This window comes from Stegodyphus dumicola, chromosome 6 (assembly GCF_044657685.1).
Source record: "Stegodyphus dumicola isolate Sdum_Otavi_A_Nest chromosome 6, ASM4465768v1".
Taxonomy (NCBI): domain Eukaryota; kingdom Metazoa; phylum Arthropoda; class Arachnida; order Araneae; family Eresidae; genus Stegodyphus; species Stegodyphus dumicola.
In genome coordinates, this window is record NC_140773.1 from 201,164,622 (window position 1) to 201,185,810 (window position 21,189).

Below are 21,189 nucleotides of genomic sequence, written 5' to 3' on the forward strand. Positions count from 1 at the left end.
TAAATATAATACAGTGCGATAATATTGGGTAACAACAATTTGCAAAGAGACACCGACATTTATAGTAAAACAGCGCAAAATGCCGCTTCGAAACTAACAGCCTTTCTAGGCTACCGCCCCTTTGAGCTAATAAATTAAATGAACAGTAAATTTTAAAAAATCTTATGCAGAACTAAAATTAAATTAAAAAAAATAATCACTCTAAAATACGAGCGAAATTAATTATTGTGGTTAAATATAATTTTAATATTAGAATTAAATGTACAAAAATTTTTAAAAAGTCAAAAGTGTTTATCACTATGATGTATTATAAAATATAATTGAAATAAAATTCCTTTATAGAAATTGTGCTATAATACTCATGTATAATTTTAAAAAAGCGCACAGTTTAAAATTTTAAACAAAACTTTCAAAAATTCGTTTTTAAATATTTTAGTATTTTTTACTTATTTACACCAATAAAAAGCATACAAATTGCAAGAGAAAATTGCTTGTTTGAAATTTTCCATTAGTTCAGATTTAAAATATTATTTACTAAAAGAAGTAGTTACAAATTTCCTCACAGCATAGGAAAAGCTAAAATGATATATAGTCCTGAAAGCATGCAATAGCTTTATAATTATTTGGAACGTTAATTATACTTGATAAATATGCTAAATTTTTAAAAATCAATTTCAATTTTAAAAATAAAAATATGTAGAAATTCTAATTTTTGAAATAAGGCGCTACAACCAGCTTTTTCTTGACAATTACACACACTGTAAGGATCTTAAGTTTTACTAACGTTTATTTTATTTTAAATCTTTACTATCACTTCTTATTTTCTACTTCCGCCCAGAATTAAAAGCTTTAACTTATTTATGCAAATTTGTCTTGCGAACGTCAAGTTCCTCTTGATAATTTTAAACGTATCGTAGTGTTAGCAGTTCTCTGTACTACATACGGCTTTTTGCTAATATACGGCCAATCTTGGAGTAGGCACTTGTTTGATTAATCCAAAGTTAAGTTTAGTTAGAGTTTAGTTAATATTTTTATATTCTTACGTTCAGACCACAAGTGGTTGGTCTCTGTATTCCGAAGTCCGGAAATCATTGTAAAGAGAGAAAAATAAAGGATTTCGTATACCCTTCCTGTGTGTATTGTCTACTTCCCAAATTTATTGAACATAGCTTTAGTAAGCTCCCTGTTCCGAGTCAGGACATTTAATGTTCCCAAAGTAAGTAAGGAGGAACACAGAACCTGATAACACTGCAATAGTCAACCAATGTTAAGTTTCTGCAAGTCGTCCCTACTCCTCCGGATGTGATCAAGGTGACAGCCGGCAACGCCTCAGACGAAGAAGAAAACCCGTTTGAGTTAGTCTTTTTGCGGACTATATGGAAGATACATTCACTCTTAATCCCACTCCGTACTACAATAACCATATTGAACGGGTCAACCAGGTGGTCAATAACTTCCTTAATACCCCTGCTCCGTACAACTTCACTTTCCTGACTACCCCAACAATCGTTGCCAACACCATCAGCGCCTTACAAACGAAGAAAGCCCCAGGGCATGATGGCATCTCGACCAAAGCACCGAAGCATCTTCCGATCAACGCTCTTACCTGCCTTACTAAGATAATCAACAACATTATCAAATCCGCTCATTTTCCTAATTCATGGAAGCAAGCTATAATAATTGTTTTTGCTAAACCGCAACAAAATCCAACTCTCCCACAGAACTACCGCCCTATCAGTTTACTTAGCCACCTGTCTAAAGTTACTGAGAAAATCCTACTTTTCCATATCCAAAAAATTCACCCTTCCATGAATTTTCTCCCAGCAGAACAATTCGGTTTTTGTAATCATCATAGCACTTGCCACCAACTTCTTAGAGTTATCAACATTATCACTGAAGGCTACAACTGCAAGCTTCCGACCGGTGCTATATTTCTCGATATCGCGAAAGCTATTGACAGGGTATGGCATCTAGGCCTTATTTACAAACTAATCACTCTCAATTTTCCAGATCATTTTATTCGCTTAATAGCCTCTTTTCTCAGCAACAGAACATTCAGAATCAAAATCGTACTGCTTACTCTACCACCAGAGTAATCAATGCTGGCGTCCCACAGGGGTCGGCACTTTCGCCGTAGCTTTTTAATATTTATACACAAGACATCCCTAAAGACCCTTCTGTTCATCTTGCACTCTTTGCCGATGACACCGCCATACTTACTAAAGCCTGCACAGTTATCGCCGTAAGAAACCAACTCCAAAGCTATCTCATAAAACTGGAAAAATGGCTTACCCTTTGGAGGATTAAAATTAACACTGATAAAACTAAGGCAATAATTTTCCGTAAAGGAAACATGAAATACTATCCTCCACCCCCTGAAATATTTGATGAAGAAATAGACTGGATTAATGAAACCAAATACCTTGGAGTCACCCTTGACCAAAAACTTACCTTCAAAACGCATTTCCGATCCGTAGTACAAAAATTTAAAATCACCACAGCTACTATGCGACCTCTTCTTGGTAGAAAAAGCAACTTATCTACTACAAACAAATTAATTCTATATCGCTGCATACTGCGCCCAGCTCTTCTTTATGCAGCACCGATCTAGGCACATGCAGCTAAAACCAATATTAAGCAAATAAAAATTCTACAGAATAAAATTCTAAGAGAAATTATCAATGCTCCTTGGTATATTCCCAACATCTATATTCACAGAGACCTTCGAATCGAACTTATTCAAGAGTATATTAAACGATTAGCCGTCAACTTCTTTTATTCAGTACAAACCCACAGTAATAGCCTTATTAGCACTCTCAGACACTCCCCGCGTCCCAGAGAAAAGCATCGTTACCCTTGTGACGTCCTTCCCACATAAGAATCACAATCTTAATTGACTCATTCACGCAAAACTGACTCTGCGGTTTTACCACCCGCGGCTACATCTTATAACGACTCTGAACTTGACACCCCCCCTCGCCGCCGCTAGTGTGGACCTCACTCTCTTTTATCCGCCTCACACACTCCTTTCACCCTTCTCTTTCTGCCCCCACCCGATCTTTATCAGAAGTCGAGTGAAAAGGTGTTTCTGCATCTTGACACTCAAGAATACAATACGATCTGTGTGGGTCTATTTCTTATAAGGTCCATGATCAGAAAGCAATGACGTCATTATAAACTTCATCTGTGTCGAAGTTGAGGCCCTCGTTCCTTCAGGATATCGAAGGACTTTTTCTGTTACCATTATTCCTAAAGTAGATTTAGTAATTTGTGGAATTAAAATTATTTATCTTTTGTGGTAGATATTCAGGCGTTTTCTTTTTTCCATTATATCATAATGCATCAAATGAATCATAATAATGAAGTTCATTATTAGATAAAGGTGTTAATTATATATCATTTTCTAGACTGTACATACATTCTCACAGAACATGTAAGCGCACAATAAAAAAGTACTTAATATTCCTTCTTCGACAGAGCAGAAATAATTTATTTTATAATATAATTCAGAGGATCAAGAAACTGTTGAGGTATAATAATGAAATAGCAGGTTCCGAATACGAAATAGAAAATCTGTGAACAGTTGATGCTTTTCATTTGGATGTTAAAATTAAAATTACTTTTAATGTGAAATTTTTTGGCTCGATAATGACGTCATGCGCAGAAGTTAAACATTTTAGCTAACTGACTGACATGCGTTTTGTTTATGTCTCCTGATAAAGTGACACATCATATAAGCGGTGTTTGGTTGCTTCTGTGAGAGTGTAATTTTTTCTAATCCTATTTTACCTGATAAATCTTTATTATTTGGCTAATGATGGACGAAAAAACTGTTTGTCTTTTTGATGTTGATGGAACACTCACAAAGCCGAGACAAGTATTAATATTTTTAAATTAAATAAGATAAATTTAATTGTTTCTGGAGCATTTGAATATGCTTATTAGTTATAAATCTATGGTTTTAAGATTTTTTTGCCCAAAGATATTCTATAATATAAGTGCTGTGCAAGGGAAAATGTATGTTTTTTTGAATTGTTATCATTTAATAATATCTTAATGTATATTAACATGACTTAAAATAGATATATATAGATTAGGTAATGTGACATATATGTATAATAATTATATTTTAAACATGTACCGTAAAAGGTCCATGTTAAAAAAGTAGTGATAACACAAGCAATATTATGTGTTGATTTTTCTACTTTTTATATCCTCCATTCTTATACACATTTAAGTGCGACATGACCAGTAATTATATATAGTTATTATGACATCATTATATATGAATATATTATATTCATATAATTATATATATTATATTCATATATAATTATATGATTATATTTTAAACATCTACCGTAAAAGTCCATGTTAAAAAAAAAAAGGTGACAAGCAATATTAGGGAAAAGTGCAGAATCGCTCACTGCTTGGTGCGTTTTTAAGAATTGCACAAACTCGGTATCCATGTACACAACAACCTATTAAAAAATATCCCAGAATTGCACAAAAATGCCATTGCGCACTCCCTCGACTTATACCATATACACAACACCATATACACAACAACAATTAACCATATACACAAAAATCAGTTTTCACAATCTGTTTCAACAAAAATCTGTTGTTTATTTCATATACACAAAATTCTGTTGTTAAAAAGTCAAAGCAAATTGACAAAAATCCAATTCTTCTTACTCTTGTGAAAAGTGCCGAACAAATAGTGGGCAGTTCTGCACTTCACCCCAGTATTGTTGATTTTCCTACTTTTTATAGCCCTAGTTACTATCCACATTTAAGCACAACATGATCAGTAATAAAAGCAAATGTATTCTCTAATACAGGGGTGTAAAACGGGTGGCCTATGGGCCCCATACAGTTCCCAAAGACATTTAATTATGTATTAGTTGCAAATATGGTGTTACAAAGATTTCAAAATTTTAGATATTTGAAGGTTTGAATATATATTATTCAATTAATTATAAATGAACAGCATGCCAGAAAATCTATAAATTTAGTTAATTTACAGTGTGATATAAATCTTGTTCATTGATGTAAAGATATGGATTTCATTAACTTTTATTCTTACTTGTCCAAAATATAAAATAAATAAGCTCAGTTATGAACTTTTGCACTAGAATAATCATTTTGTTTCGGATTGCATTTATATGCATACAGCTTTTTTTTATAGTTTAAAATTGATAAGAACAGTGCTTCATCACAGACTGGTGTCTGCAGTCTGTGATGAAGCAAAGAAAAATTTAATAAATAAGAGAAAAAATTAAGTTGTCATTATTTATTTTCAAGTTTTGTTCCACTTGGAAAAGTTTTTGTGAAAGCTTAGAAATTTTTCGTAAGTTGTTTATCTGTAGTTTAAATTTAAGTAAATTATTTAATGATTAATTAAACATGCTGTAATTATTGAAAGAAAAGTCAGTCTAAGAACTTAATATTTAGCTCTCAGTACGCTTGAACTGCTAAGTGTAACCAACAAATAACTCTTGCAAGTATCAAACTTTAGATTCTCATAGAAAATTGAAATTTGATTTCCTCCCCTTTATAATATTATCATTTATGTCACATTGGTAGCAAATATTTAGGTAGTGAAATTTAAAATTTATTTAAAATATTTTATTTTATTAATAAAATTTTCATTTTGTAAAGAAAAAAAATGTCACCTCGGTCATTTCCAGATTATGCATATGGCCTGCATGCAATTTGAATTTCACATGCCTGCTCTAATATAAGTTTATGTATATTTTGCTATCTAGAAGAAGGCAAATGTTTAATTTTTTAACATTTTCAAGTTAAATGAACTTTTAATGTGATTCTGTTCTTGAATCCCAAAGAAACCTTCGCACTATATTTTTATTAATGATTGGATTATTTTGCTATGAGCAATAAAATGAATAATTATTTTTAGAATTCTTGCAGATTCATACTAGAAGATGAGATCATGTTCTGTTTTTTTTTTTTTTTTTTTCTGAAGGCAATAGCAGCTGAAATGAAAGATTTACTTGGCAAACTGAAAAGTAAAGTGCCTGTTGGACTAGTTGGAGGATCAGATCTAAAAAAAATAACTGAACAAATGGGGGAGGGTTTTGAGGGTAAGTTTATCATTATTATTGTTATTAGATAATTCTTTTTAATTTACATATATTCAATTAAATGAAATTCTGCTTTAACATTTTTGAAGTTTTGTCATATATAATATGATTAAATAATATTAGCAGTGTCATTAAAAAAGTAAAATATTACCGATAAATTACAAATTTTAATCAGATTCTTAAAATTAAAAAGCTGTATAATTTTTTTATATATGTATCAAATGTAATTGCTTTGTGTTTACAGTATGATAATTATTTCGGTATTACTTGATTTCGAGGCCCCTATTATCAAAAGGGAGCAATATTTAAACTACTCACTATAAATTATGCCTGCCGTATCCCAGTGATTGCCATATCCCAGCCCTGTATTATATTTAAAGAAATTAAATAATAAAGAATCTGCATAAATGTATGTATGTTTCTCACATTGTGATAAAGCAACGGTACGTAGAGCGGTTAAAAATGTGCTTCAGGGTGGTGAAATTTTTTTGCCATTCCTGTTTACATACAATGCCTTCCCCAGTAAAATGATATCCGAAACATAATGCAATACAGTCAAAAGTCGTTAATTCGGACAAACATAATTCGGACCTCAAAGCTACAAACTTTCTGCTCATGCGTCATGCGTGTGCGCGTGCGCAAAATACGTTTACGAGTGCACGTTTAATGTATAACGGACGGTATAAGCTAAGCTAAAATTATCTAATTATCTATTTCAGTTAATGTTGCAGATTGCATTGTTCCTTAATCTTTGAATTGGATCCGGTTTATTAATTGCAGACTGTTAGAGCAATTTTATAAAAGTAAGCTTGAACTTTCGATTATGTCAAATAGAATTTCTGATATATATTTACTAATATGTTAAGGATCTACAAAGTGGAAGTATGTTTTGAAGTCCATTAAACAAAAAGTGGAATTGCTGCAAAAAATAGATAAAGGCATATCCTTTGTTTATCTAAACTTTAACGTTTGTTTATCTTTAACGCCGTGGCGCGCAATGAACTGGAAGTTGATCTGTCAGTATTATCCTTATCTTCAGGGCAGATGTTTTTATTTTATTTGGCTTATAATTCCTTACTAAATGTAGTATTTCATCTCGATGTACTCCGTCTTTGATATGATTTAAATCAAATTCCTCGTCATTATAATTCGCTTCCGATAGCGAAGAAAGTGACAGAGGTTACTGAAAACGAAAAAATTTCGATTGACAAATTAGTCAGTAGACACAGCAATCATAGGACTTGAATAGCGAAACTTTGTAACTGAACAAGAAATTATGTCTGTTTATAGAATTAAAGAGAATGTATTGTCACATAAAAAACGAAGCAACTTAAACAACTTACATTGAAAGAAATGTTTAATAAAGTAAACAAATAAATATTAACCTTTTTTTTTTTTGGTAAATTTTGATACCCTTTAGATCATAATTGTTCTTTATTTTATAAATTATGGTTTCATATTTTTAATTTTGTAATTTCTGCATGCCATCTTACCAGATTTAAACTGATGATCTATAATCCGGAATCGCCGAAGTCCCGACGAGTCCAGATTAACGACTTTTGACCGTATATGATTTCATGAAATTTATATAATTTGGCAGTCGCAGGGGCCATGAAAATCAAGTAGTATCACTGTTTCTTATGAAATTTTAAATATCACTGCTTATTCTTTCGCTAATGTTGATTGCATCTACCTAAATTTTAGTAATATTTTAACTAACTGTCATATAAAATAAAATTGAAACCTTTCATTGTCTGGCAGGTTTTTTTCTTTTTTAATTAATTGTACTGTTTATTTTTTAATGATACACCTTACATTATATAAGTTTATTGATATATATATATATATATATCTAAGTTTATTGTTTACTGCTTTGTTGATATTTATGTAGGTATTTGATTTGTAGCTGTGAATATGTATAATTATGTTTTTGCTGAAAATGGCCTTGTTGCATACAAGAATGGAAAATTACTAGCAAAAGAGGTATGTTTAATTTCAATATTAAAATAATTAATATATTTATAATATATTTTCAATTATAAATATATACTAATAAAATTTTAGAACATTTTGGATTATATGGGAGAAGAAAAACTACAATCTTTCATCAACTTTTGTCTACGTTATATGTCAGATTTAGTCCTACCTGTTAAACGGTAAGTGAACATTCACATGATTTGTTATTCTATTTGTCCTAAATATGTGGTTATATTAACTAGTAAAAATACAGATAACCAAAAATTATTAAAAAAATAAAATCTCAATGTAATAAGAAATACTTATTGCATTTTTAAAAACTAGTGTAATTTTCCCTTCAGAAGATTAAAAAGAAAAAATTATATATAATTTTATTGGAGAGTTCCACTAGCTACCAATTGGTTAAGATCTTAATACTGGGAATTAGATCGAGATTTGTTTCTTGGTGAACAGCCACGCTGCATGGTTGGTTTTTACAGTTTTTCTGATGCATAAATGAATCGAACCAATTTTCTTTATAAAGTCCTCAATGAAGACATCCATTCTTGGGCCAATAACCTGTCTTTTGTTATCTTCAAATTAAATTATTTGAGCATGACAGTTTTTAAAGTATTATTAAAAAAAAGCCTCCTTCAAGTACTTTCACTTGTCCTGTCTGAAGCTAGGTATAAGGACGGGTTTCTCACCTGAAAGTAGGAAACTTGCTGAATGTAAACACATATTATTTGTCACTTGTTGATCCAATAACCAGAAAAATCTCTAATTCAGAATTACCAAAGTTCGGCGAGTCCGAATCTCAGATTTTGTGCTTTATTAGTATAAAATGTGTAACATTATTAAAGCAACCACTGCATGGTCTTTCAGAAACTGACACATTAGAGACTAGGTATTAAATTTGGCAGTTGGGTGACTGAATGCTGTGAACACTTTAATAAAGAAGTGTCACATTCAGTAACACTATATATTTTTATGCTGTATAATTTTGTAGACTTATTTGGTGTTTCAATAACTTGAAGATGAAAAGCACTTAAATAAAATATAATGATATATTGAGGTAGATTGGTTTAATGATTTTATATAATGAAGAAGAAAAACAGTGCATAGAAATTTATTTTCTAGCTTGTCAATCAAATTACATTTAGTCAGCATAAATTTTAGGCTAATCTTTGGAATATGGTAACAGGTAGTTTGGCGACATTTTGGTAAGGCGATAAAGGTTACTAGCTTGGACTTTAGCAGTGTACATGGATAAAGTCAAGAGTGTGCACAATGCTATTTTTGTACAATTCTGGGATGTTTTTTTTTGAGTGAAAATAGGTCGACGTGTACATGGATACCGTGTATGTGCAATTCTTAAAAACGCGGCAAGCAGTTTGCGATTCTGCACTTTCTCCCAATTCCGCACCTAATCTTCGTCATGATTAAGCACTTTTGTTCCATGAAAGTTCTAGCATAAGTGTAATTCGGCTAGCAGATTGCTGAAAAAAAATGTTGAGTAAAAGAAAAAAAAAAAAATGCCTTTACTTTGTGAGAACAAAATGGCATCCAAACAAAAACTAGCAGGTTGCTGTAGCAGGGTTGGTCGCCAAATATTTGCCAAAAAATCGCCAAGTTACCATAATCCAAAGATTAACCAAATTTTATTGTATTCTTTGAAAAGTAGGATGATGGGAATGGCTGGGAGTCTTATTCTTGTCTCTCTCGTATATTTTCTTTGCAAACTCTATCTTGTATTTTATATGTTCATAAAAATCACTGCATGATTATTTGGAATTCACTTCCAGATTTCAATTTTCTTTTAAAGTTGACATTTATAATCAATGCCTTTATGGAGACTAATGTGTTGTTCATAGTTAAAAAAACATTTGTACTGGAGGTGGTGCATTTAATGGTAAAATTGATTAATTGGGTAGACAGTCACTCTCGTTTAAAAATTCCAAACTTTTACAATCCTGCATACTGCTGCGGATTTAAATACAAATCTCAGACTGTCTTATCTAAACTCGCATGTCAGGTAAACCCTAAATGCATTTATTTATTCTATAAGTGCATAACTTGTAGATAATGCTTATTTTTTTTAATCTACCTTTGACAACTGTCATCACTTTGATATTTAGAAATTGAGTTTGTAATATCAGTAGAAAAGTTTTCACGCAGCATTTTTTCTGGAAGTTTATCAGAATACTGGGTATTGAATGTATGCCTGACTTTCTCTGAGAAACACAAAATATGCTTGAATCCTTCAGCATTTAGGGAAGAAATACCTGATATCAATATACAGTTCACTCAGGAAGAGAAAGTATTAGGTTTTATTCTAATCCATCAAGAAATTTTTAAATATGCTGAGAATCAAAACAAAATTTTAACAAACCACAAAAATTATTATTCAGAATACTATATCTGTATTCTGTAAAATATAACAAAATATCAGATACCATATCATGCTGTTATTAATTTACTCAGCTTTTAGTTTGTTATTATTTCATTTAATTGTAATGGAGTATTTATTTTGTTTTCTCTATTTTTTTTTTTTTTTTTATATATATATTTGTTCATTATTTCTAACTTGCCACTAGATTTCTAACTTCTAAGTGTAGAAATGAAGTTCTTTATTAAATGCATATTTATTTATGTGTAAGAAAATAGAAATTCTAACAAGCTTCGACATTTTTAAGAAATATATTCATTTGAATCATTGGATAAATTGTACACTATGAATTATAATATCTTGCTAAAGATTTAGCAAGATTATACAAATTTTGATGGAATTTTGGTACCGTTATGTATATATATATATATATATATATGCATGTATGGATGAATGAATGTATTCATATATGTATGTATGCAGGTATGTGTGTGTTTGTGTAAATAGTACAAATATATGCACATACATACATACCTTTCTGAATATGGTGCTGATAGCAGAAGAGTACTGGAATTTTTAAAATCTTCTTAAATTGCATTGATTTGACAAAGAGATTTATCACTTATGACATTATTTTGTTCCAGTACTTTTGTTTCGTAAATCATCCCTTGTACTAAGTCTTGTTATTAATTAGTATGCAACTATTTTTAAAATTATAAAATTTTTTAAGAGAAAATTATTGCTATCAACAAAGTTTTGATATTTGAAATATTCAAACTATATTTTAATTAAAATAATGATATAAAATAGATACATAAAAGTTTAGATTTATTTATTATGTGTATAATTTTTTTAAATACATAATATCTGCATGAAATTCAACTCTGTAAATAATCTGCTACTAAAGAAAGCAAAAGATTTTTTTTCTCTGCAATTTAATTTAAAAACTGTTTAAAAGTAAGCTTGGTAAACAATTTTTATAAATGAATTGCATGTTTAATTCTCATTGAATAGAGTATTGATACTTATTTGCTTTGCAGTGGAAATTTTGTAGAATTTCGTTCTGGCCTCATTAACATCTGCCCTGTTGGAAGAAGTTGTAGTCAAGCTGAACGAGATCAATTTGCATTATATGATAAGGTTAGAAGGCTGCTAGAAAATGTTTTTTTCTCTTCATGTGCTCCTTTTTCATATATGTTAATATATGTTTTTTTCTTTTAATTCATAGGAGCATAAAATTCGAGAAAAATTTGTTAGTGTCATCAAAGAAAAATTTCCAAACAATGGATTGACTTATTCCATAGGTAACACGACTTTTATTCTAACAAGCAGTTTGAAAGAAAAATTTTAATGCATTACATTTTGATAAAATTTCTCAAATTTGAAGCATATATTTTAATGCTTAATTAATGAATAAAAAATATTTCAATTTATATGTTTATGAAAACAACATTTTTCATTCTTATGATTGGCCCACCAGCGGTCGAGCGGTAAAGATGCTGAACACTGGTAGTTCGGTCCGAGGTTCGAATCTCGCAAACGGGCTGGCTGCACGGGCGTTTTCGTGGTTTTCCCCATGTGTAACGTGTATACGAGCCAGTTTCCCTTAGAAAGTCCTCCACGAAGGCATCCCTCCCCTTAGGCAGATAGCCCTCGAGGCTTTGCCATAATCACACACATACACACACATTCTTATGATTGTCTTAATTTTTATGATACATGTAATATTCCACTGCTACTAGGGTTCATATTTCTTTAATAATTTTGACATTAATTGAAGATATTGGTACAAAATTTGAAATGAGCTTATTTCTTTTTATAAGAAGCGTGATGATGTCATAGCAAGTGCTGAAAGTGACCATCATTTGTATCCAGACAACATTAAACGTAGAACACATTTCGTAATGATCTTATCAGTACATCCACTGTTACTACCTCAATATCTAGACCAATGCCACCTTAACAGCATTATGGGTCCCTCTGCAGGTGTCCCTACAACTGCCACTCACAGAAATTAAATATAAATGGATTAGCATTGGGCCTTTTGCTTGTGGGGCGCCAGGCAAGTGCCCAGCAGGCACATACATTAAAATGGCCCTGGTTTGGATTTCATCTACTATTACTGCCTCAATTGCTTCACTGATGTTTGGACTTCACTTGGTTCTCAGATAAAACATGGTTCTAAGTATTTTAATTTTGAAATTTACTATATCTGATCTACTGAAAATCTTGGTGAAATCCACAAATCCATTCCAAAAGGTTCAGGTTTAATAAATATGGGATACCCCAGCAATGCAAAATTGGCCCTATTCTTGGGTACAATTGTTAGAACCTGTTAAACCTGTTATTTGGGCTTAACTGCATATTAAAAAGTTGTGTGTACATCTCTTGGCTCAGATTTTTTTGTGAAAGAGAGAGAGAGACTATGATTAACAACAAATGAAAGTGTTTGCTAAATGAAATCGAGGATCTTCGAGTATGATTTCTCATAGTTATATATGAGATAAAATGTGCATGAATCAAAAGACGTGAATTTAAATAAACAGAATGTAAACAGTCCACTGGAGAATTTATTATTTATATGTATGAACTGAGCTATCAACTTAGCACCTGTGTATATGGAAATTTTCAAGAGTTTTGTAAAAGAACGGAAATCTCAAACAGCTTTATAAATTAATTGAGCAATGATTCCTACAGAAAAAATATATGCCAGTAGGGCTAAATTTAATCATCTTTTGTTATATGTATCATTTCAGAGGGTCTTTGGCTACCACATTCACTCAATTTAAATTTGTTATTTTTCGTGGAGCTATTTAATGCAGAATTTAGACAAGCCACAAATCATAGGAAAACAAACATAAATGAAGCAATGAAGGCATGACAGTGGAGATACTGGCCAGGACATTTCAAAATATGGTGCTTCAGGTTCAGTGTTGCCTATAGACAAATAGTGGCCAGTTATATACATGTTATGATCTCATGACATATTTTATTATGATAGCCTGGTTAATGTCCAAATTATTCAAGAAATATTGAGTTTGAAACTGAGTGGGATAGCCTCACTTAATATCATGTTGTATCAATCTTTATACCATCTATATCAAAAAGTATGATATGTTTAAGATCCAGTAACTGTACTATAGTTTTTTCATATATAATGTAGTGCTTTGGTGAAACAGTTGTTGGAAGATTAGTTTTTCTTTAAAATCAATGTTTACAAGCTGTTAAAATATTAATTTTTGCATATATATATTGATATTGATTGCATGTTATTACAAAAAGTAAAAACAGTACTTTAATTTACAGTTTCTCATGCAGTACACCAAATGGTGTGCTTCATTGATTATGCTTAAAACATGATTATTTCATAGTGGGCAAGATCAAGATTTCCTATGGAGATAATGGAAACATCCAGAATTTTTCTGTAATTCCACACCAGGTAGAAAGATGCAATTTCTTTGATTTTGAAAAAGTTGTAAATTAATTTCTTGGTCATCTAAAACCAAATGAAAAATCAGCAAGTAGTAACTTTTCAGCAGTCTGCTATTAAGAATTTGTAGACTGTTTCAATTTTGATAGCATGGGGTCATTTTCCCAAAAGAGATAAATCAAAAGAATGCAAAAAATATTTACCTAGTAGCAAAAGTATAATATCTATTTCTCTTGTAATCAAAATTAGTCACAAGACATCTTTTAGTATTTAAAATTGAGCTAAATTGCAACTTTGGTGGGGATTTTGAACATAACTTTATCAGTTTCAAGGGCCATCAGACAGGAAACATTTTTTAGCATTTATATGCATATTTAACTCCATTACATTTTTCTACTTAAAAAAATTATAAATGCTTTGCAAATTTTATTTGATTGAGTTTTTTTATAAGAAAATTTAATTTCAGGTGGTCAGATAAGTTTTGACTGTTTTCCCGATGGCTGGGATAAAACGTATTGCTTGAAATATCTGAAGAATGATGGATACACTACTATTTATTTCTTTGGTGATAAAACTTCGAAGGGTGGAAATGACTATGAAATTTTCAACCATAAAGATGTCATAGGCCACACTGTTAAAAGTCCAGAAGATACGATGCAACAAATAATAGAACTATTTCATTTATAGCAATGAACTTAATATAGTAAATGGATAATGTCAGTCAGATATTTTAATTAATAATGATGCTTTCACTATTCATCTTATATATCTATAAAGCTACTTTTTTTAAGAATTTTATTTAAAATAAAAAATTTCAGTAATCAGTCTTTATCTTCGTATTAATGTACCTACATAAGAATAGATTTATTTTTGGACATATTTCAAATAGTTTGCTTTTGCTTGTTTGGGTTTATAATTTCTTTATTGAAATTGGTTTGAAAAATCTGCGCAGATAACCATTTGCAGCTTGTTAATTAGACCAAATAAAAGAAAAGAATAACATTTACAAAATTTCCCAGTCTTGTCAATATTTTGTAATACAGTACAAAGTCTTTAATCCGGACGTCCATAATCCGGACCTCAAAGCTACAAACTTTCTGCACATGCATAAACGCATAATGCATTTACACATGCGCATAATATGTTTACGCATGCGCATACGTGTTTATGCATGCATGTTTAATATATAACGGACGATATAAGCTAGGCTAAAATTATCTAATTATCTATTTCAGTTAATGTTGCAGATTGCGTTGTTCCTTAATTTTCTAATTGGATCCAACTTATTAATTTTTGCAGACTGTTAGAGCAATTTTATAAAAAGTAAGCTTGAACTTTCGATTATGTCAAAAAGAGTTTCCGATTCTGGAGCTGTCAAAGGATCTACAAAGCGAAAGCATGTTTCAATGTCCATCAAACAAAAAGTGGATAAAGACATGAAGAAAGTGACAGAGAGGTTAGTGAAAACGAAAAAATTTCGATTGACAAGTTAGTCGGTATCCTCGGCACAGCAATTACGGGATTTGAACAGCGGAACTTAGTAACTGACAAGAAATTATGTCTGTTTATAGAATTAAAGGGAAAGTATTAGCACATAAAACGAAGCAACTTAAACAACTTACATTGAAAGAAATGCTTAATAAAGTAAACAAATAAATAGTAAGCTTGTTTTTTTTTTTTGTAAATTTTGATATCCTTTAGATCATAATTGTTATTTATTTCATAAATTACAGTTTCATATTTTTAATTTTATAATTTCTGCATGCCATCCTACAAGATTTAAATTGATGGTCTGTAATCCAAAAAAAACCCCTAATCCGGAATTGCTGAAGTCCCAATGAGTCTGGATTAAAGACTTTGTACTGTATTGCCACATTTGACTATTTTTTTATTTGTTTGAATCCTTTATGATCAAGATCAAAGATGCAAAAAATTTTAAAAATTTCATCTGCTCTATAAAAGTCACTCTTAGAGTGCCTAAGACCTCTTACAGATTTAATCGTGTGCACCTAGCTGCAATAAACTTCATGGACTTGTTCTGATGATATCGTTAGCCAAATGAGATAATTGTAACAGCAGAATTCCAGGTTATGGCAGGATATAATTTATATTATTTGTACTTGTAAATTACTAGATGCAATTTACAAAGATTATGGCAAACTACATATAACTGGTAGGTCAGCTACCACATTACATTACAGTGAGTGTTACATTTGAAAGGGCTGTTAATAAATATCATCGAAGAACCCTTCTTTTTTTTCCCAAACCAAAATATATTCTTCATTTCTGATCCCAATAAAATGAGTGTAAAAAAGCTAAGTAAAAATTAGCCTCAATAGAGTTGTCTGTAATAAACGTTAAAGTAATACAGCAGTTCTTGAGGTGGTCGTCACTTTTAAATGAACGTAGAAATAAACACATTTTCAAAAGTCAAACTGTGATTTGTCAAGATTCTAATCATAAGTAATATAATAAATGGTGATTGTTACCTTTATTTTCATATTTTTATTATTTCTGTCACACTAGAATTTATCAAAATTCTTCTGGCAGATTAATTTAAAAAGTTGTCCTCTGTGGAGGGATGCATTAAGCCTATTTGGGGCATCTGGCGGTAAAATTTATGGGGACCCTATGAAAGTATTTTTCCAAAGTTCTGTATATATGTAAATAATTTTTGTGAAATTATATGTGAACTTCTTTTGTATAATGTAACATTAAATGCGTGGGGAAAAAATGAAGCATTCCCGAAAAAATAGGGTTACAAGGGCAAGATTATTTAACATTGTGGTACATGGCTTGGTTGGCAATGGTTTTGGTGACTAATTTTTGTTGCCAAACTTGGCAACATTTTGGTCCAGTTCCTGTGTAACTAATTAGTACTATAACTGATTCGTATATGTAACTTAACCATGTATACCTTCTACTAACTCCAAGAAATGGAAGGTAGATGTCTCGATGACCAGGGCAAAATTATACAAGCCCAGAGAGAGCATGAGTTCCCAGTTTTTAAATTAGAATACCAAAATCTTGTGAGAGCTTTGCCTTTTAGATGTGCTTTGCATTGTGCAGTGTTTAATGTTCTTTGTAGTTTGAAGTGTAACTACTTATCGTACTCTGTGATATTGAGAGGAGTTGTAAGAGTACTTTTGTAGAATGTTCTAGAACTGTAGAGTGTTTTTGTTAAAATAAATGTGATCAAGCTATCATTGGTTCTGTGTTCATTCAATCCATTATGAAACTGTACTCACACAACAGTTTTTGGTGTCAGAAGTGGGATTAAATGATGGTGAGAAGAGCGATAGAGGAGCAACAGACGGCTGCTGGCAGCCTTCACTGCATTTAAAGAAAAGATGAATGTCGGTGAAGAATCTATTAAAGAAAACATGAAAGTAGGTCAAGAGTAAATGAAAAAAGAAATTATTGCCATAATGGAAAACATATTCAAGGCTATCGAAGGCAGAATATACACACTTGAATATACAGTTGGAAAATCTGAAGAGAGTTTCTGCTGTCAAACAACAGATCGAAGAACGTTTAAAAAAAGGAAAGAACTCCAGTCCCACAACAAATCTATGATGATAGAGTTTCTCCTGCTGTCACCAAGGAAGTTAACAGCTTGAAGACATCCATAATGACAGCTGGTCAAAATTCTGATACTTTCATTTTATACATGCCATCCCCACTCCCCCACTTATGATGGAAAGACCTCCTGCCAAATCTCTAATGTGGTATGGTTAAAAGACTGTAGCAGGCAGTTCAGTTAAAATCTCGTATCCAGAAGCCCACGGAGACACTCCAGGAGCTCCCCATGGATGATGAAAGGCTGTTTCATCTCACCTTTTCGAATTGCCCAACTGAAACAAGAAGAAATCCTGTCTCTCTGCACTACTTCATTGATGTCATCCGGAATACTGAGATACAGAAAGCCCCGTGAATGCCTTTATCAAGGATGTAATGCTTTATTGTATGCCATAAAATTACAGGAACCCCATCAAGCAACTCAAAGAAACTGCCACCTAATCAGAGCTGTTCAAATCTAGGAGCCAGGGGATCAAGTGACTGTTCATATAGATAATTTAACCAGGCAAACTGGCTCAAGGTATCAGTGCTTGGAAATGAGTGGTAATAAACTGACTTTGAAACGTTGGAACTGCGATGCTGAAGGTGGCATACGAATGAACTGCAGAAATCTCCAAAGCATGGAAGCTGAGACTGTTCCCAACAACGAGGAGAGAAACTATTTAGAGGTCATCTTGTGGGGCAGAGAGCACCAGATATTGAGAAGCCCCCATTTTAAAACACTTCAGATTTCTGCAAGGAGTGGTGGCAATAATGAGCTTTTCATCATGGGTCATATTAATAGATTTCTTTGCAGTATGATCATTGATACAAGAGCTAATCATCTGAATAGATCTGGCTCAACAACTAGAAGACAATACAAGAGCCAATCATCTGAATAGATCTGGCTCAACAACCAGAAGGCAATACAAGAGCTAATCATCTGAATGGGTCTGGCTCAACACCCGGAAGGCAAATTCATCTGAATGCCACCCTGCATTACCCTCTAGATTGTGTCTGGCGATAAAATCAACATTGACAGATAATTAAACATTAACATTTAGAAGTTCCACCTACCTCACACAGCATATGTGGCAGATGTTATACACCCTTGCATACTTGGATTAGACATTTTAAGAAAATACAATTTTTCTTTGGTCTTTATAATAATGAACTGCATTCTGCCTCTGAGGATATAATCCTGTTTTCAATTAAAGATGAAATAAAATCCATGCGTAATAGAATATGTTAAGAACAGTAACAGCCCAAAATGAGTACCAGTAGTCTCGATACTAGTTGACTTATTGAGAACCGTCATCCTGGTGAAAGTTGCCAACATAAGTGATAAGGTGAAGTGCTCGCCATGCTCCTTATCACTTAACCAGTGACCTGTGTTAAATGAACCAGTAGTCCTCCACGACCTGTATCTTCAAAGAGCATTGCAGAATGCACATCTAAGTGATGATGACAGAAGTATTACCGAATGTGGTGTTATTCAAGAGTTTCAAAATGTTTTCTTCTGTACATCTTCTGATGTGGGTCAAACTAGTTTGGCTCAGCATAGAACTGATACGAAAGATCATCCATCAATCAAGCAATATCCAAGATGTCCACCAATTGGTAAACAGGAAGATGTATGAAAACTTCTAAAGGACATGCAAGAAGGCAACGTTATTGAGCCTTTCGCAAATCCTTGGGTTTCTCTCATTGTCCTGGTCAGAAAGAAAGATGGTTCAACTAGATTTTGCATTAACTACCACCGGTTGAATGACATTAAGAAGAAAGACAGCTACCTCCTTCCTAGAATCGACAACATTCTGGACACTTTTACCTGGAAGGAAGTGGTTTCCGATGCTTGATTTAAAGAGTGGATATTGGTGGGCAGAGATAGACCCTGATGACCGAAAAAAGATGGTATTTACAAGGACTTTACAGTTTGAGGTGATGCTGTTTGGATTACGTAGCTTGTCTGATATACCTGGATGACATGATTATCATCTGAAAACATTTTAAAGAGCATTTAGAAAATATTAGAAAAGTGCTTCAGAAATTGAAGGAAGTCTATCTAAAATAATAAAATACTAGAGCAAGTGTCTATCTAAACTGGAGAAAAATTACTGCGTCACCACAAAAGTTTCTCACCATAGTTAAAGCCATAGAACATTTCTCCCATTACTTCTATGGAAGAAAATTCCTGCTCAACACAAGATCATACATTGTTGACTGGCTCTTAAATTTTAGGAATCCTGAAAGCCAGCTAGCCATGTGGATACCGAGACTCCTAAAATATGACATCACTATATGTCATTGGAAAGGATAATTACATAGAAACACCAATTCACTGTCTGCACAGAAAGCTGCTGATATTCTTTCAGGCTCAAAGCAAAATATGAGCTGGTTAATCTGGTCACACAAAACAAGTCACAACTTCAACAGTGGCTGATCGAGATCCATAGTGTGACTAGTCATGAAAAACCAGTTGGAAGACGGCGACAATAAATCCATAATTGTCTTAATGCAGTCTTCAAATAGGTAACCTTTCTGGCAGGACATTTTGATAAATAGTCCTACGACAAAACAATATTGAGCCCTCTACGACAAGTCCCCAGCAAAATCCAGAACATAAAACAATCTAATCTCTGTACTGGAAATTGCTACAACGGCATTTCACCATAAATATGCAGGCTAGTTACAAAGAAAAGAAGACAGGAATTGGGAAAGAATTAGTAAGCATCCATCTACTACACTGCTTTCTTTGTTTTCCTTCTATTTAATGTTTTTTCCAGTATTAGCATAGACTCCAACCTGCAGCAGAACTTGTCAGTAGTCAACGCGCGAACGACATTTTCACAACTTTGAAAATGTGTTCGTAACACATGTTGTAATTAACCATTCATTAACTTTTAATTAATCATTAATTGTAATCAATTTTGTTACATTTAAAATCCATATAATACATATAAAACTGAATAATTAAAAATATGCCTTGTAAATTATATGCAAATTTAATTAGAAGTTTTCATTTAACTCTTCAAACCTCACGTATACCACTAAATCTATTATATGAAGGAAAAAAAAAAAAAAAAAACAAGTATTTTAAATCACTACTAATCAAAGAAAAAATTAGAATCCATAAATCATATATCTTTATTCTGGATTTGATATCCGCACAGAAATAAAATTTAAATAACCAAGAGTAATACATATAAGTATTAAAAAAATACTTATAATTTACGAATGCAAAGATTAATATGTAGCATGCTTTTAGTAAGCTTAAGTTCTGATTTTGAGAATGTTTCTTTTATAATACAGTTCATTTGCCTGCATACTTATTTTTTCAATCAAAATTGCTTCAAGAATTTTAAGACCTAAATTTGGTCGAAATTCAGTCTGATTTTTTTTAACAATAGAAAAAATTCTTTCACAAGCTGTATTTGAATGAGGTATTATTAAGACAGCAAGCATTACAGTAGGCAATACTTTGTATTTAATACACCCATACAAGACACACGCTAAGCTCTCGCCATAATCCAAACAATGGAGCTGAAAGCAAGCTAAACACGCAGCGGCAACAAACCTGGGAGACAGACACAGTAGACAGATGTTGTGGGGGAACGGAACTATTGTCATAAACGGTTGGAGTTACTGATCTATGATTGGCTATTATTCAAAACCAGTTTTGTACTCAACGTGATATATGATGACACGAGTATTCAGCCAATCATCAGATGCATTAGTTGGATCTGTTT

The 21,189-nt window shown here is 32.1% G+C and overlaps 1 protein-coding gene across 2 annotated transcripts; it reads left to right on the forward strand.

The window, feature by feature from the left end:
* The first annotated feature begins 3,714 nt into the window (after positions 1–3,714).
* Pmm2 (phosphomannomutase) lies at positions 3,715–14,709 on the forward strand. Of its 2 annotated transcripts, none has more exons than XM_035371129.2 (7): positions 3,715–3,877; positions 5,990–6,107; positions 8,014–8,090; positions 8,172–8,263; positions 11,493–11,592; positions 11,681–11,756; positions 14,349–14,709. In XM_035371129.2, the coding sequence occupies exons 1-7, from the start codon at positions 3,815–3,817 to the stop codon at positions 14,567–14,569; spliced, it is 747 nt and encodes a 248-aa protein (XP_035227020.1). In that variant the 5' UTR covers positions 3,715–3,814; the 3' UTR covers positions 14,570–14,709. The 2 variants fall into 2 exon arrangements, with proteins under 2 accessions (XP_035227020.1, XP_035227021.1); XM_035371130.2 differs by lacking the exon at positions 3,715–3,877 and adding an exon at positions 3,884–4,017.
* Positions 14,710–21,189: the final 6,480 nt, after the last annotated feature.